General features: G+C 45.5%; 1 protein-coding gene across 1 annotated transcript in view; it reads right to left on the bottom strand.

The window, feature by feature from the left end:
• ABCD3 (ATP binding cassette subfamily D member 3) overlaps positions 1-22,944 on the bottom strand; it is a 72,340-nt gene extending 49,396 nt beyond the window's left edge. Inside the window, exon 1 of the mRNA XM_034778556.1 lies at positions 22,755-22,944. Within this exon, the coding sequence (XP_034634447.1) occupies positions 22,755-22,867 (113 nt within the window). The 5' untranslated portion in view covers positions 22,868-22,944. The remainder of the gene's footprint in view (positions 1-22,754) is intronic.
• Between the last annotated feature and the right edge of the window lie 1,243 nt (positions 22,945-24,187).

Here is a 24,187-nt window from a genome sequence, read left to right on the forward strand (position 1 = left end):
CAGAACTAAAATGAAGAGGATTAAGATGAATGTTGTACAGTGCTATGCTCCAACCAATGACAGTGAAGAGGAAGACAAAGACTATTTTTACAACAGACTTCAGAAAATATTAGAGATTCTCCCAGACAAAGACATCACCATCCTTATGGGAGACTTTAATGCCAAAATTGGACCTGACAACACAGGATATGAACAAGTTATGGGGACCCACGCTCTGGGAGAGATGAGTGAGAATGGACAGAGATTTGTGGATCTGTGTGCACTTAATAACCTGGTCATAGGAGGTAGCATCTTTCCTCTCAAGCGGATCCACAAGAGTACCTGGGTATCGCCAGCAGGCACGATAGAAAACCAGATCGATCATGTCTGTATTAGCAAGAAGTTCAGAAGATCTTTGCAGGACGTTAGAGTTAGAAGAGGAGCAGACATAGCGTCCGACCATCACTTAGTGGTGGCAAGATTGAAGCTGAAGTTGAAGAAGAAGAAGAACTGAATAGACGCGTCAGATAGAAGAGTGAAGTACAATGTCAGCCTTTTCAAGGATCATAAGATCAAGGAAGATTTTGGACTGACCCTGAAGAATAAGTTTTCAGTATTACAGGATCGGTCTGAGGAAGAGGAAGACAGGGTATCCAACAGATTGCAGAAAGTGAGAGAGACACTTAGGTCAGCATGCCAGGAAGTGCTTGGAATCAAGAAATACCAGCAGAAAGAGTGGATCACAGCAGAGACCTTGACTAAGATAGATGATAGAAAGAAAAAGAAGGCAATAGTTAATCCCCCTCCTTATAAGAGACACAAAATCCAGTGGACGTTGTGGACCCATCCTGATGACCTGGACTTTGCCGACGACCTTGCACTCCTTTTGCATAGCAAACAGCAAATGCAAGAGAAGACCAATGTAGTGGCAGCCACGTCATCACAGGTTGGCCTCAACATCCACAAGGACAAGACCAAGATCCTCAAGATTAACTCCATCAGTAATTACCCAGTCACACTGAACGAAAGCCCTCTGGAAGAAGTGCAGTCCTTTACCTACTTAGGCAGCATCATCGACCAACAGGGTGGCACAGATGCAGACATCAAAGCAAGGATCGGTAAGGCAAGAGCAGCTTTCTTACAGCTCAGAGAGCTGTCTTTGGCAACAAAGATTCAACTGTTCAACTCCAACGTGAAGTCAGTCTTATTGTATGGAGCTGAAACCTGGAGGACAACTAAAACAACCACCAGGAAGATCCAGACCTTCATAAATAGTTGCCTTAGAAGGATTCTCCAGATCCGTTGACCAGACACCATCAGCAACATCTACCTCTTGGAGAGGACCCATCAACTTCCAGCAGAGGAAGAAATTAGAAGGAGAAGGTGGGGCTGGATAGGACACACACTACGCAAGCAGCCAACCAACATCACTAGACAGGCATTGTGGTGGAATCCCCAAGGCAAGCGGAAAAGAGGCCGTTCAAGAAACACCTTGCGACGCGACCTTCAGGCTGATAGCATAAAAATGGGCTATACCTGGAACCAGTTAGAGCAAATGGCCCAGGATAGAGGACTCTGGAGAGCTGTGGATGGCGGCCCATACCCCGATTGGGGTGACGGGCATGAGTGTGAGTGAGTGAGTGAGTGACACAGTAGCTCAATTAGGAGAGATGAAGCAATGTAATTTAAGGTTCAGTGTTTCACAAGTCACGCATGCCATGAACATTACAGCAATGTTTATGAGGAAATGCTGGTTTTATAATCAACCTCTACAACGAAAAAACCCAGAGAAACGTAAGTTTCATTACATAACACAAAGAAACTAACAACTGTCAGAAACTAACAAGTGAATCCATTGTCATTTTAACTAGTAAAAGTTGTATGTCTTAGCTATAAGGTATCAGAGGGGTGGTCGTGTTAGTCTGGATCTGTAAAAAGCAACAGAGTCTCCTGTGGCACCTTTAAGACTAACAGATGTATTGGAGCATAAGCTTTCGTGGGTGAACGCCCAATATGCTCCAATACATCTGTTAATCTTAAAGGTGCCACAGGACTCTCTGTTGCCTTTTAGCTAGAAGGGTATTCTGTTGATGATAAAAAGCTGTGGCACAGAATGTTTGTTACAAACTTACTTCTAAAGGCTGACTGCTGTAGGGTTTGCTTTGTTTCTTTGTTTTCCCCTCCTTAAGAGCCTCATTTCTTCAGCTTGGTACACACTGGCACTTATCCAGATTCTATTATCCTATTGTAAAGCTTTCTGTGAAAACTGTGGTTACATGTTCAGTGGATTCAAAGGCCAAAGAACACCTTCAAAATCAGTTAGCAAGACTGGTCGTTGTGAGCAATATTGTATTATATTTAACCAACTATATTCTGGTTTAGAAAAAGATTCAGTTCTCCACTATTCCAGGCCTCTCTCTTCCATACAAAGAGGGTCACACACTTAGTTGCTCACGTAAACCAAGCATCGTGTGTTATCCAGTGTAAGTGAAAATGACTGTTCAGGTGTAAGGGCCATCTAAGGGGTACTCAGAGGGCAGAATATTTGTTCAGCTGCCCCCAGCACTGAGGCTGGAAGCATCGTAACAGCAAAATCAGGCAAGAAGCAGAAAATTCCCAAAAGATTTGGGAGTAAAATCGTGATGGTGATGTAAAAAGTGTCCTGATGGAAGAACATGAACATGTTGTAGTTTCTGTAGGCCAAGTGAATTGCACACCAGTGGCTTCTTGCATTCCTCCATTCCCCACCACAAGCTCCCCAGGTGCCACCCTCCCATCCACTTTTATTTCATGGATGCACTCTGATCCACTCCTACCCCCTCCATGCCAAGTGCTCGGTGTGCCCCTTCTCATCTCTCCCCCCCCGCATGCCAAGGGCTTTGTGTACCCCCACATTCCCCACTCATGCCGGGGCTCTGTCTCTCCACCGCACCATTAGCAGCCATTTCCCTCCCATGCCAGGGGCTCTGCATGCTTTCCTGTTCCCCCTCTTCCCCCACCACAGGTTCAGTGTGTCCCCCGCATTTCCCCCTTTCCTCCCACCATTTTCGTTTCTTTCTGTATGGAAGACAAGTCTTTTGGGGTGTCAACATTTTAAACTGTAATAGGAGGCTGTGCAGAGCTTCCATGGGGGAGTACTTTTATGCTGGAATGTGTTAATGGCTGTCATCAACATGTTCTTTGCTCTATAGCAGGGGTTCCCAAATTTGGTTCGCAGCTTGTTCAGGGTAAGCCCTGGTGGGCCATGAGACGCTTTGTTTACCTGAGCATCCGCAGGTACAGCCGCTCGCAGCTCCCAGTGGCCTCGGTTTGCCGTTTGGGAACCCCTGCTCTATAGACAATTACAGAGGTGCCTGAAGATGTTGGTGCTGCCAAACAGATGCAAGGGGCTCTGTGTGTCTCCCATTTCCTCCTTTCAGTTTCTCTAGTTTTCACTAAAATCAACAGAGTTCTGGCCATTGATTTCTGGAATGCCGTGAAATTTTGGAATCATAGAACCATAAGGATAGAAGGGACTGTAAGGGTCATCTAGGGCAGATCTACACTACAGGGCTAAGTCGACCTAAGTTACGCAACTCCAGCTATGTGAATAATGTATGTTGACTCTGGCTACCTTAGCTCAACTTATTGCAGCGTCTACACCATGCTGGGTTGACAAGAGAAACTCTCCCGTCAACTTACGTTATGCTTTTCGTTCCGGTGGAGTACCAGAGTCAACAGGAGAGCGATCGGCAGTCAATTTAGCGGGTCTTTCCCCCGGTGAATTGATCACCGCAGCATTGATCCACGGTAAGTGGAGACAAGCCCCTAGTCTAACCTTCTGAAAAGATGCAGGATTTATTGTGTTTAATTCCAAGGTACAGCTGCTCATTAACCAGAGGTAGCATTCAAAAGTTAATACATTACAAACAGACAAACAGAAAGACAAGTGCCATCACACTGAATTTAGGACCTTGCTTTGCTCAGCCAAAGAGTTATACTGAAAGAATGTTAAGATTGCAAGGACAAGAAAAAAAAGTACGTGAACATGCAAATGAAGATTGTACCATAAGGCATATATGCCAGGAGACTCTATTGTGGCCTTTCCTAACTTTTTAATGCTTGACTTTGCAATCCTAATGCTCGCTTACTTTAGTATTTTTCTATGAAAATTTCTTAGTTTGTTTTTTTTAACTGAACCCTAATGACTCAGAACAGTTGCAGAGATAACCTTGAAAAGGTGACCTGATTGTAAATTTTTATAGTGACGTCTGCCTCAGGGCCAGTCTACACAGAAAAGTTAGGTCAACCTGTGTTGCTCAGGGGTGCATGGGAGATAAGGGGCTGCAGCCCAGAGGCTGGAGCTGTGTGGCACCTCTCTCTGCACAGTCTGGGCTGCATACCGCTGTGGGACTGTACCTAGAGAAGGAATCGCTGGGACATGTTGAGTCCCAATTCCTGGAGAGTGCAGAGGAAGTATGGTGCAGCCCTCCCAAATGTCCTGCACTTCCACTCCTGTAGAAAGCCTCTACATCAGGGGTTGGCAACCTTTCAGAAGTTGTGTGCAGAGTCTTCATTTATTCACTCTAATTTAAGGTTTTGCGTGCTAGTAATACATTTTAAAGTTTTTAGAAGGTCTCTTTCTATAAGTCTATAATATATAACTAAACTATTGTTGTATGTAAAGTAAATAAGGTTTTTAAAATGTTTAAGAAGCTTCATTTAAAATTAAATTAAAATGCAGAGCCCCCCCAGACCGGTGGCCAGGACCCAGGCAGTGTGAGTGCCACTGAAAATCAGCTCGCGTGCCGCCTTTGGCACAAGTGCCATAGGTTGCTTACCCCTGCTCTACATCCAGGCTGCAGCCCTACTCCCTGCTGCTGCCCTGCCACAAGCAGGTTTGCAGGACTGTAGCCAAGGAAGGCACATCCCAGCGCTTCCTTCCCTAGCTGGTGCCTTGCAAACTGGCCTTCCATTTATTAGCAACTGCTGGATAATAGCAACTTTTTGCTGGCAACAGAGAAGTTGCTAATAAGCGGAATTTACAGTATGTCTTGTGGCAGTGGCAGAGAGAAAGGTATTTTCAATGAAGAGTCTATAATTATGGAACAAACTTGCACGCAAGTCAAGCCACAGTCTCACCATTTGCAAAGCAAGGTGCAACATACACATATAAACAAAAAGACTTCCCTCGACAATTATGCAGTAGTTATACTTACACAAAAGGAATTCACCCTCACTCTACTCTGTAGAGAAATGTCAAATGGATAAGGAAGAAGAGATCTATTTCTTGACATAATTTAGATGTAAACAATTATTATGAGGTGTTCAGGTATTTTGGTGATGAGTGCCACAGAAATGTCTATAATTAAATAAATGTTGACAGCAGACAAAAGCATTAAACAAAGTCATTAAGTATTGTACAGTTGCTTCGGGCAAATAACACCCACTTCAAAACCACAAAAATCAGGAAGTATGGAATAAAGCCATACTCAACTACTCAAATCACCTTCCCAAATGGACACACCCAGACAGTCTTTACCGCAAAAAAGGTCAACAGTTATTGCAATACTGGGTGTTGCAGCCATCTAGACAACTTTAACTCTGCTCTCTGTAGGATGATGCTGTATTTCCTAGTTTATGTGGTTTGATTTGGGTGATGTTTATTCTTTAAAACTTTAACCATTTAAGGACTGTTTGACATATTGGATTTGTGAACTACTATAATATGTTGCTATTAATCAGAAGTGTTCATAGGGAGAGGCATGGTGTGTAGAGTAATTGTTATTGATTGTGGGCCAAGGAAGAGGGATACAGATTATGGCAAGGGTCACCAGACGGTGCTATTAGTCTTACAAGTTCTTTTTCTTAGATGCGAACAGTGCACACACTGGGGAGAAAAATTTATTGTTGCTAATTTTGTGATGCAAGTTATTTTGGAGGCCTGCTGCAAACAGTGGGAGTGTTTACTCTATTCTCAATATTTCAGTTATTTCCTGCAAACCAAGCATCAGTTTTTGGATTGAGATTTCTGAAAGGGGATTGCCTTCACACTGTTTGTGACAACCTCTGTTCAAGGACTGGTGTATACAGCATAAATAAATAAGTTGCATTTAGAAAGTAACCTGACTCCATCAAATTGATGTCCTTTTTAATGAGAAACCAACTCGCAAAGCTCTGAATTGAGTGCTGAAAGGTTTTCAATGTCCCTGAAAAACCATATTCACTTCCAAACTATGCAAGTAGATCAAACGCTTAAGTACTATATTGTGCCAACAGTGGTTCTGAAATATTTACAGGAGGAAAAGCCACTTCCTGAATTTGTGAGTGTGTTTTGGAACTTGCCTTTGTTTCTGCATTGGAATATACATAAAACTTAGGTATAGTCCCACAGTTTACTTTGAGTATCAGGCTTGAAAGTGTACAGCTGTACATCCAGCTGTTAACCATGGGGAGGGGAAGAAGAGAAATGGATTGCAAGAATTGCAGTTTCCTTTATGGGTGGTAGAAGTAGCACATTGTGGCACTCCTTTTAGCTTGTGTCTGTGGCTTTGTACTTTTGTATGCAAAAATTAAATTTTTACTCCTGGGGGAATTCTACACCAAATAATTAAAAATTCTGTGCACATTTTAAAATTCTACAAAATTCTGCAAATTATATTTGTCAAAATAACTCTATATAACACACCAGTTTCAGTTATTTTGACAAAATATTTCCAAAATATCTGTCAGCAAATGTCTATAACAATACAGATACAGGCAAAAATTCCCCCAGGAGTAGAGTTAAAGAAACCCTTATGACAGCCCAGTCCCTGTTTCTCTGCCCCCTCCCTGTCAGAGCACAGCCGGGGGGGCCAGACACTCTCATCCCCTCCCACCCAGAGCCTAGCTGCGTCCCCCCACCCCAACCCAGACATTCACATCCCCTACTCTCTAGAGGCCAGCTGCGGACTCCCACCCACAGCCCAGATGCTCATACCCTCTACCCCCGCCCCCAGAGCCCAAGGATCCATAGGGAAAAACAGTCTGATGCTGGGTCCCGGGCTTGCAGAGTGACACCACCTCCTTCCTTTAGCACATGCCGGGAACTGCAGCTGCTAGGAACACTCCAGTTCCCTGCCGCACCCCCTGGCTTTATCTTCTATTTGTGATAGGTCAAGCAGACCCTAGTGGCAGCCAACATCTCTGTATCCCATTTGGCGGGGGGGGGAGGGGAAATGGAGGGGGATTTTGCACTCACAACGTTCATTTCTGCATTGCACAGTGGCACAAAATTCCCCAGCAGTAATTTTGTGTGTGTATCAAGTGTCTCAGTTTCAGGGCACTTGCACCTGTATTCCCCCTCTGTAGTCCACTAAGGGCACCTGCTTTAGGCTTCCATCTCCCAGCCTTCTCCTGTGTGGAGACCTATGTTTCACTCCCTTCTGACTGGAAATTTTAATGCTGCACAGTTCCCTGATTTACACTGTGATATCCCTAGCAAGCCAGTCTGCCTAAACAGGCCAGTGCCTGAGCTTGGCTTTTTCTCCAAAGACTATGATCAACTATATCCACAGTTAAACACACAGATCCTTCTAAGCAGGCACATTTATTCTCAAGGTAAAAGCATTAAACATATTAAAACAATATTATCTTGTTTTAGTATATATAATGTATACAATATGTTAAACAATATTAAAACAATCTACACACATGCTAAAAAGCTTATCAGAGGTCACTTTAACTCCAACCTAGGGCTCTGGTATGTTTTTAGTCCTTCAAAACCCACAAGTGAGGTTTCCCTGTGGTTACAAGTTCATCTCTCTTAGATCCAGAACTAGGATCCAGGCTGGGCAGATCGCCATTTCTTTATATAGCTTGGGCCTTTGACCTTGGCCCTCTGTAACAGGTAATAAGCAGACAATCACCCTCTTCTCAGGGCACATCTTCAAAAGACTAGGTTTCTGCATAACCAGAACAGGGTAATTTGCATTAACCTATGCCTAGAGATTCCCCAGGAAATCTTCTTAACACTTATTGTCTCAAAAGGCTTTACTTGTCTGACACATTTTCAATATAGTATTTTGAACTCCTCGGTCTTACATCTATCACATCTCCCTTCTAAAGAGGTTACATACAATCATAGCCCACAATAATACAAAAACTTAACACAATATGGTCTTTCAAGCTTATCACAGGCAATTGCTCTGTTGCACCATGCACTGCAGATTCTTTGTGAATGAATTTCTAACCGTTTTTATTAAACAATTTATTATACATAAATCAAAAATAAACCTGATTAGAACGGCAAAGAAACATCTTAAAGTTAAACAGTGTAGTGGATGGTAAGGGGGGAGAGGGGAGGAGTGTCTCCATTTCCTAGGCAACTATACTTCTTGCCTCTGCCTCTTCTCATTCTTCTCCCTTCCGGTGTTGCTATTAGCCAGATGGGCAGGGATGGTGTCCCTAGCCTTTATTTGCCAGAAGCTGTGAACGGGCGAAGGCAGATGGATCATTTGATCACTGTTCTGTTCATTCCCTCTGAGGCACCTGACACTGGCCACTGTCGGAAGATAGGATACTGGGCTAGATGGACCTTTGGAATAGGTTACCGTGGGAGGTGGTGGAAGCTCCATCCTTAGAGGTTTTTAAGACCTGGCTTTGACAAAGCCTTGGCTAGGATGATTTAGCTAGTGTTGGTCCTGCTTTGAGCAGGGGATTGGACTTCCTGAGGTCCCTTCCAACCCTAAGATTCTATATTTCTATAACCCCGTATGGCTGTTCTTATGTTGAGTGTTGGGGCCCAAAGTTATCAGGGATGTTTGATGATTCAATGAACTGGGATCCCACGTGCAATTGTCCTCGCTGCCCTGAGCTGGAACCAGGGAAAGAAAGGGAGCATGGCTGTAGGGTGTGATACAGCATGGCCAGAGGGCAGCAGGAGAGGGTTAGAAGGGAGCCTTATTCCCTGTAGAGGGAAGAAAGTTTGCTATAGATTAATTAGAGCACCTGAAGCCAATTAGAGCACCTGAAGTCTGTCACCTGATAAAAAACCCCTGCTTCAATCAGACAGGGGAAGGAGTTGGAGCAGAGAACACTTTGAAGGACTAGAAGTGGATTGGTGTTGGAGCAGACAGCAGTTTGGAGGGCAGCAGAGGGAAGTTTGGAGAAGTGCTGCGGTGGGCTAAGACGACCCTAGGTAAAGGGACACCTGGCTTGTGCAGAGGGAGGGCAGGAAGCCCCCACAAGCTGAAGGGCAGGAGAGGGAAGTAGCCCTGGGGAAGGAACTGCTAGTTCAAGTGGTTTACCGCTATCCTTAGGGCCCCTGGGCTGGGACCCGGAGTAGAGGGTGGGCCCGGGTCCCTCCCTCTCCACTCCCCTCCTCTAGGACACTAGTGGGGCATTTAATATCCCAGTTCAGGGGCAAGAAATGGCACCCTGAGCCCCTCCGCCCCCCCCCCAGAAGAGAAAGCGTGAGACCCATCGTAGTAGTACCGGCAATTTGCCACAAGGGGTACAGTGGGAAACATCTGTTGTGCAGAATATGTCTGGGTCCTGATTGAGGGCACTAGATTGACAGTGGGCCAATAGACAGTATGTGCTCCAGCAGAGCATTCTGCTTCCATACTGCCTCTGCTTGTCCCTCTTTAATTAGTGTCTTTGGCCAGTGCAATGCTGTCTCTGGCCACTACAACTCTCTCTGGATAGTTGCTTTTCTTTTTCCCCTCTCTGACCTCAAAAACAATCTCCAGCTCTCCATTGCTTTCATTTGGGGGAATGGGGGGGAAGGAAATCTGCAATGAGATCTCCAAACACGTCATCCTGCATTCTCTGTTTCTTCCCCCTTGGGTTAGACAGCTGCTCAGCCACTGATAAAAGCCCTGTCTGGAGGTCTAGCCATTGCAGATGCCATGGCAGGAGAAGTATGGAAAACAAACAAGAGGTTACTGTTTCCCAGAGAGGCAAGAATACATTTTTAACATGCATTTCTGATTTCCCTCCGAGATAGATAAATGGGTATGTGCTCTTCATGACACGGGCTTGTAGACAGTTGATGGTCATGGCTAAGGCTGCATGTTTGTCATGGCAGGAAAAAAGTCAGAGTGATTTGCCTGATTGTCTGTGACAACCCTGCACCAGCTCACCTGCCACTCAAGTCAGACCCACCTGACCCTCCGTCACGACAGGGGGAAGAGGGGCAAACATGAACAGTGTTACAACCCCACATGCCAGGTCTCAATACCTGGAGCCATCGTTGAAGGGTGAGTGCAGGGTAGCAGGCCTAGCCTGTGGGACATCGGAACCACTGCTCTGGGGCGAGTGCAAACCAGGCTTCCTCTCCAGCCCCCTGCCCCCTCCGCTCTGCACAGGGCAAGGATAAGGGCTGCAGTGCCAGAAGAGGAGGGGACTGCTGCGGGAGGTCAATGCCTTTAGATAGTGCGAGGAGGGGCAGCATTTTTAAATAAAAAAAATCAGGGAGCAGTCACAGGAAATGTAATAAGCGGGGGGAGGGGTGGAGAGAGAAGAGGAGGGCAGAGTCCACAACCTCCTTGGGTTTAGTAGTGGTCTAACTATATAAAATCCTGTCCACCTCCTCAAAAAATTGACAGGTTATATATCCACGGCCAGACAGTTTCCTACCATCCCTGGTTTTAATACAAGTTCTCGTGAGCTGTTTGCTCTTTATCTGGCACTGGAAGACATCCTGGTGGTGACTCTTCTTGAACAGTTGACTAGCAATGTCCACGAACCCATCTTTATTCTGGGCCCACGAGCTTCCTGCTCCGTTGCTTCTCCCCAGATGGCGATTAAATCTAGGGTCTCAGAGCAGCTCTAAGCAACTGCTCCAGGCATGTTGTAAAGGGTGCTAGAGGAATATCAAGCAAATAAACCAATCCTGAGACTGGGCCTGCTTTTAAGCAGGGGAGGGGCCATCTGGACAGCTTGGCCCCAGAGCAGTGGAAGGCACACAGGTAAACACACAGCTCAGTCATCAATATTCTCAAAGCAGTGTAGATAGCTGCTGGAGGACTATCAAAGTAGCATGCAGCAGCAATACCTGCACATGAACAGATTGCACTAGCTCAATTTGCATCAAGTGCTCAATGTGCATTAGTACTCTTTGAATGAGAACTCCAAAGTTCACAATAAATGCAGAGTCAGAGCGCTCTAAGGAGTTGGGTTATGATTACGCAGATGTTTCCAGACCAGACTAACTCAAGTTAGTGTTGACTAAACCAATCAACTATCAGCACTCAATAAGTAAAATATATTTCTTTTGATGTATTTTTACTCAACTAAGTTTTACTAAACACACACACACACACACACACAAAGAGGAACAATTCTCATTACCTGAAACATCAGAATCAATATCAAGTTTCTTTAAGAGATTTTATTTCTATAGTAGACAAGCGCTGAACATTTTTTTGCTTTTCCAGGCTTCTTTTTCTATGTGGTATGCTGATCACATTGTAATCAGAGAGCATAAGTAGTGTAATCAGATAATACATTACCTTTCAACTAAGATGACCCGGCTCCAAGTGTGTTTTAGGTCAACAGCAGGAGTATATATTGTTTTTCACCTGAACTACAGCAGGTGTTTGTTCGTATTACAAATACATCATACAATCACTTTCAAAGGTCTCTTCACAGAGAAAGGATGGGTTAGTGGTGTTCTAGCAGCAGTGTTTCAATCCATATTGCTTTGTAAGGAAGCTTTTACAGTGATGTAAGAACACTGGGATCTAAAGAGGGAGACCAATCTATTTATTTTTTATTGTATAGCACTGAGAAATGCTAGGCAGTTCTCAGAAGCTACATAGCTGCTCTGCTGAGTATACAATTTAGTTCCCAAGCACTATATTTCTTAAATAACTTTAGAAACAATCAGATTAGTAGCTATTACATTTTTAAAAATGTTAAAGTTACAGTTGCAAAGTCAAACAGGAAATGACTGAACTAAGGTTGCCTGTACAATCTTAATTTGGTCTCCTGGTGTATTAGGCATTAGGATATAGTCTTTGATTACATACTGCTGTATAGGCAACCTTAATTTTGGTATTTCTTAACTTCTGAGTGTTTCACTTTTCAACCATAACATTTTCTTAATGCCATTTTTTGGATTTTAATTTCCTAAACCTTTAGGAAAGCAAACGGAAAAAACAGAAATTCCAGCATGGAACCATACTTATCCCCTACCTTATGCATCATCAGCAGGGTTGGGACCTTCAGGTCTACAGAACAGACCTTTACCACTTGAGCTAAAAAACCCATAGGACTAGTAAATTGTTATCCTCTAGATCAAGGGTGGCCAACCTGAGCCTGAGAAGGAGCCAGAATTTACCAAATATATGTACATTGCCAAAGAGTCACAGTAATACATCAGCAGCCCCTCATCAGCCTCCCACCCACCAGCAGCCCTGCTGATCAGCGCCTCCCCATCTCTCCCCACACCGCCTGATCAGCTGTTTTGTGGCGTGCAGGAGGCTCAGGAGGAAGGGGGGGATGGAGTGGGGGCAGGGCCTATGGCAGAGCCAGGGGTTGAGCAGTGAGTGGCACACCCCAGCACATTGGAAAGTTGGCACCTGTAGCTCCAGGCCTGGAGTCAGTGCCTATACAAGGAGCCGCATATTAACTTCTGAAGAGACGCCTGTGGCTCCTGAGCCACAGGTTGGCCACCCCTGCTCTAGATGGCCCAACCACTACAAGGAGAAGTCAAGTTTTGCTGGTAAATTTCACAGCTATTTGCTAGAGATAAAGAAATGTTAGGCTCAGGAATCCTGGGTCAATTCCAGGTTCTGGAAGGGAGTGTGCTCAATGGTTATAGAATGTTCTGCCCCTATACTCTAGCAGCCTATCCCTATTCCACCCCTCTGCTCCTATCCTAGCCCTTTCCATGCTCCAGTCCATGTTCCCTTCTGTTCATATTGTTCCCAGACAGCTTCTGTGCCTCCCCACTTTGCATTCCATATAGGCACCTTTCTCCTTCTCCACACTGCCTGAGCACCAGTATGGAGCAGTGAGAGCACAGGAGAGTCTCCTTGATTTCAGTTCTCATTCCCAGTGCCACCGAACATTCAGGAGGAGCAAACGCAGAAGTCCTGCTCGGCTCTTGTAACTCTGGGATGAAGTATGCTTAGTCCTGTTGACATGCAGGAGCTGTGTGGAGATGGAGTATGGTCAGTACAGAAGGAATCTTTGGAAAATTAGCTGCTGGCCTCCAAAACTCTAGTAATACTGAAAATTATGATTTGCATAAAGAGTTATAAGGCGGCCAAATTTGGCCATATTTCGTGGGAATAGTGAAAGGTATATCCCTGACAATAGGGCATCAAATTTTACGTTCCTCCTACAAAACATAAAGGCACTAGAGCGTCTTAATAACTGTAAACATTTTTAACATTGTTTTCCCTATGTATTTTCCCCAACCTCATTCCCAGAACCGGTTGAACCATTTTAGCTGAAACTTTCCACAAAAATTCATTCTGAAGCAGACATCGAACTTGAAAAATTTCAGTCCAATTTAAATTTTACGAAGATATAAACAACTCAAAACAGTCTTATAATGGAAAATGTTAGGCAACCTTAACTAGAGTGTCACTACCAGTTCTACCCCCAGATGTGACTGACTTAAAAGGAGGGTGACACCAGTGCATCCAATAATAGCACTTAGCCCAGTGTTCTTAATCTCAAAAAGTAAAATATTCAGGGATGAATTGCTTCTTGTATGGCAAATTCTTTAAGGATACAATAATTATATTACATTGGAATTCACAGGTCTTTAAACACCAAAGAATTCTACTCTTCCAGTACCACCTTGAATTAATTTGAAATATGTCTAGAAAGCCAATTAAAATTTAACAGCTACCCATTAGAATGTTTCGACCAGGGACCACCTACTACCAAACAAAAGATGTTTTACATTTTTTGTTATATTACAAATCACATGGTTTTTGGGCCCACGGTTGGACTTCTAACCACAAGTAGAAGAATAAAGTGAAACCACAAGAAGGTTGCTTATGACCAACTTACTTATTCCCTGTCTCTACATGAAGGTCGTTGGTCACTCTGTCAAGGGCATATTTTTCCCACTGATAAAGAGCTCTTAGATCTTGCAAAATATTATCCCTCCATCTTCTTTTTGGTTGGACACATCCCAAGAGATGTGGTATGAATGACAAAATGTACGCGGAAACTTCCTGCCCTATTGAAGTCAATGTAAGTTTTTCCATTGACTTCCAGGGGGCCAGAATTTCACCCAGGATGTGTTTGTATGCAATCAGATATTATAATTATACCATACCAAAACAGATCTCTGCCTAGACACAATAAAGTTAGTATGTACTAAGTAGACCTGTAGGTATATGGATTGAGAGTTATCGCCACTGGTTTTTTTTTATATATATAATACACACACACACACAAACACACACACACACCCCTCTACCCCAATATAACACGACCCGATATAACACGAATTCGGATATAACACGGGAAAGCAGTGCTCCGGGGGGGTGGGGCTGCACACTCCGGTGGATCAAACCAAGTTCAATATAACGCGGTTTCACCTATAACGCAGTAAGATTTTTTTGGCTCCCGAGGACAGCGTTATATCGAGGTAGAGGTGTATCTATCAATATTTTCATGTACTCTATGGTTCACACATTTGTTATTTCAGTATCAATTATTTACTTGATTACACTAATAGCCATTCCAAAAAATCAGACTTCTTTGTGACAAAGTACTAAAAGATTAAACTTGCTTATTGATCTCTGGTGATATGGGGCAAGGGCTGAGGCAGGTTTTCATTCTTGGTTGTCCAAACTTTCTTTTTAATTTATTTCAATGGCTGACACTGGAGAATAGAACACTTTGCTTTTAAAAGCTAAAACAGATTTTAAGAGTCAGTCCCTTTAACAGAAGCAACAATTTTCAGCTGTCAGGCACTGACCACCATTATTAGAATAATTTTTGTTCACAGCAACGAATCTTAATTGATGTACGGGGGGCGGGGGGAGAAACATTTCAGCATGATGTAATCTCTCAAATAGGACCAGTTTCTATGCATCACAGGTGTCTACATTTCATAAAATTCTAACAGAAGCCACAACTTCACTTATATTTTTATGCAATAGCCTCAGCTCTGGAAGTAAACTAAGCAAGTCTATTCCACTCCGGATAAACAAAAATCACGTCTGAGAGGATAATACTGATTGAAAAACTGGGCAATTTATTGGTAAACATTCCACAATATGGATATTTCAGTCAGAGCTATTAATATAGAATACTAAAAGTAGTTCCAGTAAAAAACTGTTTTGTACCACTTCTTTTTAGTAACTTCTGCATGGTTTGGTTAGGAGAATGCATCACAATGCAAAAGAACACATGCTCCTAAATGATACTACATTTTTAAGTTTTATAACATCATTCATTAGTTTTTTGGATCTTCTAAACAAAACGTTGAGACACATTCAACTGGAAGGTAGTAATTTACCTTTCCCCTACTAAGATATGCAACGTATGATTATTACACCACTTAAGGAACTTGTATGTTACTATATGACTTGAGTCATACTTTACTCTTGCCCTTAATCCCAAAGGCATCAGAAAAGCAGGTGAAAGTTGACAGAGAAGAAACATTTTTGCAACTGCCTTGCATACAGCAAGATTAGGATAGGTACCATGACACTTTGTACAAGATACATGTGTTCTGGCTCTCCAAACAAGCACCTCCTTGATTTACTTAAGAAAATGGTTTTCTAACCTTTATTTTATATGATTTTATTGCTATATTAGGGCTTACAATACTTACACAATCCTTCATGATACTCCTCAAACAGGATTTCAAAGTCTAGAAATTTTTAAAGGTGAAATTCACCTTTCCCTGCACTCAGGCAATGTTATTAAGTACTGGCAGAGAATCTACATAGAGGAAAGAATTCCACCCACAAAAAAAAAGACGAATTTATAGGCTGGAATAGAGGTCACAACTCCTCCACACCCCTTCCTCAGTTACTCAGCCACGAGATCAGTAGTTCCAGCCCATTGCCCCTTCTAGAGAGACCTGTTCAGGACCAGCAAGAAGCTCCCAGCATATCCACTCTGCCTGCCCAAACACACACACACACACACACACCCAGTGTAATAGCCCCACAGGATTTAAATGGTGCAACACACCTTGAAAGAATTTTTCCAGTATTGCACAAGGGCTTACTGTTGATTATTATGTATAGTTTAAAAACTCAGAGGCCCTACAAAAAAATCTGGTAAAATAACTCCTGCCCCAAGTAATTTACAACCTAAATTAATGACAAGATGCAATAGGTGAATGAAACTGACCGACTGCAAGCAGGGCAAGGCAATAGTAATAAGAGTGTGCTTTCAGGTAGCCTAATGGTGCACACAGTGTAACTCATCATTTGCCTAGCTTTTGATTGGTAACATTCTGTCAGCTACACAGCTGAAGTAAGTCTTATGGAAAATTTTTGTCTGGAGGACAGGTAGTGGATGAATGGATTTTTGGTAGAAGATTATATCAGGTAAAAGGGACATCATGGAAAAAAAGCATAAATACTTGTGGGATAATTGGCTGTATATGTGATAAAGACTGGAGATGATGGCACGATAAAATACTAGAACTACTAGATAGGGTCTAACTAAGTTGTAGGGGGCCTTAAAAGTACAGACAGGAGACATATATATTGGATGCTCTAGAAAAGAGGAAGCCAGTAAAGGAATACTGAGGAGAAGGTGACATGACCAAAGTGACAAGCAATGAAAATTATTTTAACAGAAGCATTTGGATTAGATTTGAGGAATGCAAGGTTGCATCAGTCAAGGATGTGGAGAATGAGATTATAGCAATCAAGATACATTTTTACGGGCCTCGAAGATGTCTGGACAGAGAAAAAGAGCCAAATTAGGTCAGACAGTTTTAATTCAAACCACCTGTTTAATTAGTTGGAAGTTCTCTCCTCCCCAGACATGTGTACACTTTCCATACCATTCTAATTCATCTTGTAATAACAGCATTTGGGCTCCCCTCTAAAGTATATAACTAATCATTAGGAACAGTATTTTTAGGGTTACACCTGGCAAAACCCAATGCATCACAATGACACACTCCAAATGAAAGTCTCTTAAATTAAGGTTAAATCCCCACTGCTACATGTTCACTGACACCCATGAAAATAAATCTATTTGACACAGAGCTTCTTCTTACCACATTCAGAAGAAGTATAATATATTTAGATAAATATACAGTAATGTACAGTAATAAAACCTAGGACTGTAGTACCTGAATACCTCTCCAATCTCACCACTTCCAGGTCCTCAAACAAAATCAGCACAGCAATATTATGCCTAATAACTTGTCCAAGCAAACAAAAGTAATAACTACAAAAATCCTATAAGACCCCAAACCCTTTAATTTTGAAACACAGGTTTGTCTCTTCACCTCAAACAGCTTTGGCATATTTTGCTGAATTAAAAAAATAGCCTGAGAAATACTGTCCTTACCTGTCATTCTGATAAACTGACCACTTCCTACAATAGCTGGAGCCCTTTCTTAGGCCTTGACTACACTTGCAAGTTACAGCGCTGTAAAGGCTCCCCCAGAGCTGTAACTCACTCCCCGTCCACACTGACAAGGCATTTGCAGCGCTGTATCTCTGTGGTTGCAGCGCTGCATGTACTCCACCTCTCTGAGAGGAATAGCAAGTATTGCACTGCCACTGCAGCACTGCGGCACCAGTGTGGCCGCCCAATGCACTGTGAATGGCCTCCAGAACTATTCGGAGGCCACAATGCCTGTTTTAGCCACTCTGGTCATCAGTTCAAACTCTACTGCCCTGGCCTCAGGTAACCAACCATGTGACTGACCCTTTACATTCCCCGGGAATTTTAAAAATCCCCTTCCTGTTTGCTCAGCCCAGCGTGGTATGGAGTGCTATCAGCGAATCTTTCCAGGTGACCATGCCTCCACACGCCAAGCGAGCCCCAGCATGGAGCAACGGCGAGTTGATGGACCTCATCAGTGTTTGGGGGGAGGAAGCTGTACAGTCCCAGCTGCGCTCCAGCGGTAGGAATTACGATACCTTCAGGAAAGTATCAAAGGACATGATGGAAAGGGGCCATGACCGGGACACCCTGCAGTGCAGGATTAAAGTGAAGGAGCTGCAGAGTGCCTACCGCAAAGCCCGCGACACAAACGGCCGTTTGGGTGCTCCCCCTGCAGCCTGCCGATTCTACAAAGAGCTGGATGCGATACTTGGGGTTAACCCCACCTCCACTCCGAGCACCACCATGGACACTTCAGAGCCGGTGGGGGTGGGGGGGGAGGAGGAAGAGGAGGAGGAGGAAAATGGGAGTGATGGTGGTGGGCTGGATGGAGACACCCCGGAATCCCTGGAGCCATGCAGCCAGGAGTTCTCGAGCCAGGAGGAAGGTAGCCAGTCGCAGCGGCCGGTACTTGGTGGAGGACAAACAGAAGAGCAGGTTCTCGGTAAGCTGGTTTTTTTTTTTTTTTTCAGGAAGGAATTTTTTTGGTGCGGGCTCTTTGGAAGAGGAGGGTTAGGCATGCATGCCTAGATGCAGAATAGTGCATCGATGTGGTTTATCACACAGCGGTAATCGACCTCGGTAATCTCCTCGAATGTCTCATCCAGAACGTGTGCAATGCGTTTGCGCAGGTTTATCGGGAGAGCCACCGTGGTCCTTGTCCCAGCCAGGCTAACGTGTCCATGCCACTGTGCTGCGAGGGGCGGGGGGACCATTGCTGCACACAGGCAAGCTGCATATGGGCTAGGGCGGAAGCCGCATTGCAGTAGAAGACCCTCCCTTGCTTCCCAGGTCACCCTCAGCAGCGAGATATCATCCAGGACGAACTCCTGTGGAAAATGTTGGGACAGTGTTCAATGTAGGTGCCCCCTGAAGCTGTTGGCTCTCCCCAAGCCACAGAAACCCAGAGGACAGTGCAGCCCTGAAACAATCAGTCCCCCTTACTCACCATTTTGAGGCTCCCGTGGGATGTGTGTGCTCTGTTTCGGACGGGAAAATTATGCTATTGTGTAGACCCTGTGTGTTTTCTACTCCTTAAGTGCGGGGGGAATCATTACTCTGTCTGGTATAAACAATGCTGCCTCTGTTAAATGTTGCATTTTGCCTATACAGCTGCATCAACCTTGAGACCTCAGCCGTCCCTCTTATCGCCTGCTCAGAGACCGCAAAGACTCAGGAAGAGACCGCGAAAAAGCAAAGACGACATGCTGCAAGAAGTGATGCGGCAATCTATTAAAGAGAATGAGAAAGCACAGGACTGGAGGGAGAGAGAAAGCAGGATCCGCCAGGAAAACGCAGCGCACTGGCGGCAAAGCACCGCGCACCGGCAGCAAAGCACTGATAGGCTCATAAGCATTCTGGAGTGCCAAGCAGATGCTATCCAGGAGCTGGTAGCCATGCAGAAAGAGGAGCAGTACCGCAAACGCCACCCCCCCCCCCACAGCCCTTGTCCCAAAACTCTTTCCATTGTGCCCCACTGTCACCTCCAACCCACTTTCCCCAACTTCCGTGTTCTTCACACCACCCGCTGCCTCCAACACCAGTATCTTCACCACCCAGCCCTGAAAACCACGACCCTTACCCTCTGCACTCAACCCCCATCACCATGCAGTATAGCTGTCCTGAAGTGAAGCAGAATGCAGAGCACACCAGACAGGACATACGCAAATCTGTGATTGTACTGTTCCCCAGTTCACCCCCTTGTTTCTTTTCAATAAATGGATTCTTTGGCTTTGAAAACATTCTTTATTATTGCATAAAGTAAAAGACTCCTTAGCCCAGGAAATAAACAGGCACTGCAAGTCTGCTTGTCTGCTAAGCAGACACTGATTCCTAAAGATTGGAACTACTGCACTTCACTCTCGTGCAGGGCACCAGATATCACTGCCGGTTTTCAGCCTCAAATTGCTTCCTCAAGGCATCCCTAATCCTTGCAGCCCCGTGCTGGACCCCTGTAATAGCCCTGCTCTCTGGCTGTGCAAATTCAGCCTCCAGGTGTTGAACCTCGGAGATACATGCCTGAGTGAAGCTTTCACCCTTCCCTTCACAAATATTATGGAGGGCACAGCACGCGGATATAACCGCGGGGATGCTGTTTTCGGCCAAGTCCCACTTCCCATACAGAGATCACCAGCGGCCCTTTAAACAGCCAAAGGCACACTCCACAGTCATTCGGCACCGGCTCAGCCTGTAGTTGAACCGTTCCTTGCTGCTGTTAAGGCTCCCTGTGTAGGGTGGTTTCATGAGCCACAGCATTAACGAGTAAGTGGGATCTCCAAGGATCACAATGGGCATTTCAACTTCCCCTACCGTGATCTTCCACTCTGGGAAAAAAGTCCCGCCTGCATCTTCCTGAACAGCCAAGTGTTCCGAAAGATGCGTGCGTCATGCACCTTTCCGGGCCAGCCTGTGTTAATGCCAATGAAACGCCCACAGTGATCCACAAGCGCCTGGAGAACCATAGAGAAGTACCCCTTCCGATTAACGTACTCGGATCCTAGGTGGGGTGGTGCCAGAATAGGAATGTGCGTCCCATCTATCGCCCCTCCACAGTTAGGGAGCCCCATTTGTGCAAAGCCATCCACTATTTCCTGCACGTTACCCAGAGTCACGGTTCTTCTGAGTAGGATGCGATTAATGGCCTTGCAAACTTGCATCAACACGATTCCAACAGTCGACTTTCCCACTCCAAACTGGTTTGCGACCGACCAGTAGCTGTCTGGAGTTGCCAGCTTCCAGATTGCAATAGCCACCCACTTCTCCACTGGCAGGGCAGCTCTCAATCTCGTGTCCTTGCGCCGCAGGGTGAGGGCGAGCTCCTCGCACAGCCCCATGAAAGTGGCTTTTCTCATCCGAAAGTTCTGCAGCCACTGCTCGTCATCCCAGACTTCCATGATGATGTGATCCCACCACTCGGTGCTTGTTTCCCGAGCCCAAAAGCTAAGCATGTCCGTGAATGCCATAAGCAATTTTGTGTCGTATGTGTTATGCGGCTCGATAGCATCGTTGGACTCCTCACCCTCAATCTCACTGTCACTTTGGATCTTAAGGAATAGTTCGACAGCCAAACATGACATGCTGGCGAGACTTGTCAGCATATGCCTCAGCAGTTCGGACTCCATTTCCCGCAGACAGATCGCGCTGCACAGAAACCATTGAAAGATGGCGCCAAAGGTGGACGGAAACAAAGGGATTTCTGGGATGCGAAGCGATGCATCACGGGGCATTGGGACAGGACCCAGAAACCCCCGCCCCCTTCCCACAACCCACGGTGCCAGAATGGGAAAAGGTGCTCTGGGGGATAGCTGCCCACAATGCACCGCTCCCAATAGCGCTGCAATTGCTGCAAATGTGGCCAGGACAGTGCGCTGGGCAGCTGTCAGTGTGGACAGACTGCAGCGCTCTCCCTACTCAGCTGCACTAAGTCAGGTTTAACTCACAGCGCTATACATCTGCAAGTGTAGCCAAGGCCTTATTGTTTCTGTCATTGTGCAACATCATCATGCAACATCATCATGAAACACTTTTCAGAACCTGCCCTATTAGTAGCTCTTCATACATACTGTATCAATTATTTTTTTAATATTGTGAAGCTTTTATGATAGTTTGTATGAAAGACACTTATCAAAATAAAATGGAATTATTGCTCAATCATTGCTAAATTCTTACTTAAAGCTGCTATTTACACCTACTACAGTATATCTTGCCTCAAACCATTTCATCTTCTAGATCCACCATCCTGATTTGTTTATGTTTGTGCAACACTTTGAAGTTAAGTGTTATGTAAATGCTAAGCATGCCATATGCCTGTAATACATGTTCAATTACTCAGTTCAGCAAGAGTGACGGCAAAGGGCAGGTTGAATTTAATATACATTCCTAGCATATCACACACCTTCCCCTGCATTTCCCCAACAGGAAAAACTTCATAACACAACTCACTCTTCAACTACACAGATTAGCTAACACAATGACATATAAAAACAAGTATACCAAAATTTCAACCTCATATGCTACAGAACTAGGGTTGCCAACCCTTCAGGATTGTTCTGGAGTCTACGGGAATTAAAGATTAATCTTTAATTAAAAATAAAGTCATGAGATGAAACCTCCAGAAATTCATCCAACCAAAGTTGGTAACCCTATACAGAACCTGAACTCCCTCTCCCTGAATTTCTTACTGATGGAACATACTTCACTATTATAACATACAGCATAGAACAGAGCTACATTATTCACAGTCCAATCTCCGTTCTGTGCAACAGGGCCCATAATTTGTTAAGGATGAATATAATTTACCTTAACTCTCAAAGTTGTAGGTCTCTGAATAATTCTCTCTCCAGCAGCACGTAGTGGACTGAGGGAGAGTGAATGGTGAGGGAGAAAGTTAGCTTTGTCTGCCGCACAGAAGGGGTTTTCTTGGCAGAACATGTCATGCACAGGGGGGAGGAGATCACCCTCTGGCATTAAAGACAAATAAACTGCAGCATTCTCCTGGCCTAGCCTAGGGGTGGTGGGAGACTAGCAGGGCTCTCCACATCATACTTCTGCCCTTCTCCTCTCTCTCCTACCCCGAACATCACTTCCTCTTCCCCTTCTCAGTCCCTCAACCACCCCATCTACCCCTCCTGCACCCCCTTCTCTTCTCCAGAAAAGCCACAACTCCCCCTCCCCCCCACCCCCATTCCCGTCCTGCCGCCTCACCCTCCCATCCCCCCCTCCGTGAACCGGCGCTGCCATCCTGGGCCGCCCCCTACCTGTGCTTGGCAGCCGCTCTCCGGCGCTTCTTGAGCAGGCAGAGCAGGACGCAGGCGGCCGCGCCGGCCACCACGGAATGACGCGCGGTCAGGTACTTGCTATAGGCGGCCATGGCGCTAGCGCGGCGGCCGGAGGACGGAGCCGAACCGAGCCCAGGCAGGGAGGCTGGCGCAGGGAATGCCGGGAGCGGACGGAGGGGGGCGGGGCGGGTGTTCTGCCCCGCCCCCTCAGGCCGGCTTCGGTACGGAGGCCTCAGCTCCTCCTGTCACTCCGGCAGGCTCCGAGGGAAAGGCGGTGTGGGGCGGGCCCAGGCTGTCAGACTCTGCTGCTGCTGTTATGGGGGCCGGCCTGGCCCCGAGGGCCCTCTGCCTGTGCCCTAGGCTGAGTGCCCCACGGCTCATTCCCCTTTGCCCCTGGCCACTCCCCTGTAAGGCAGAGAGACGTGTCACCTGTGGCGGGGGTGCGGCTGTGTGCAGGAGATCCGGGGGAAGGGGGAGTGTGAGTGAGGGGGTTCCAGTGCCATCTTGCTGGGCGAGTCCCTTCACCGCCCCGAGGCTCCACTTCTACACCTCCCCGAATCCCTTCGCTTCCCCAAGCCTCTGCTCCTTCACCTCCCGAATCCCTGCACCTACCCAATCCCTGCACCTCCCTGAATCCCTTCACTTCCCCAAGCCTCTGTCTGCTCCTTCACCTCCCGAGTCCCTGCACCTCTGCTGCTGCACCTCCCCAATCCCTGCACCTCCCTGAGCTTCTGCTTCTGCACCTTATCTCTGAGAAACTGAGGTTTGTCTACACTGCGACATTGTTGACAAAACTTTTGTCTTTCGCGGGTACTTTAAAAAGCCCCCTCTCCCCCCTCCAAAAGACAAAAGTTTTGCCGACACAAGCGGCAGGAGTGTTCTCCTGCCGACAAAGCTTATGCCGCTCACAGGGCTGGAAGTATTTTGTTGGAAAAAGTGTCGACACAGCCTTGTCGCTAAAAGCTGGGCAGTATAGACAAGCCCATTCAGTGGATGCATTCATAAAGACACAGTAGTAGTGAGAGCCTGAAACAGCACAGATGGGCCAGTTTTTCATCCCTGCATTCATACCCTGCACACTATTGTAATAATCTTTGTACAAACTATACCTTGTGAGGTATCATTTGAAAATTAATAGCTTTCTGGTCAATATTATCATGGTGACATATGTGCAGCTACATTATATGAACATAAACTGAAATTATGACTGATGTGTTTCCCAGACAAGTCAAAGACAAAGGACAAGCTAAGGCCTCTAGCCAGATATCATCAAAGTTGATTGACAATCACCTGTCAAGTGGCCATTCTTTGGCAAGGAAGGAGGGCAGGAACAGATGAATCTGCATAGCAAGCAACAGCATGGAACCTCTTTCACCATGAGACTGTGGGATGGAACTCTAGGGGAAACCCTC

Source organism: Trachemys scripta, chromosome 8, assembly GCF_013100865.1.
Source record: "Trachemys scripta elegans isolate TJP31775 chromosome 8, CAS_Tse_1.0, whole genome shotgun sequence".
Taxonomy (NCBI): domain Eukaryota; kingdom Metazoa; phylum Chordata; order Testudines; family Emydidae; genus Trachemys; species Trachemys scripta.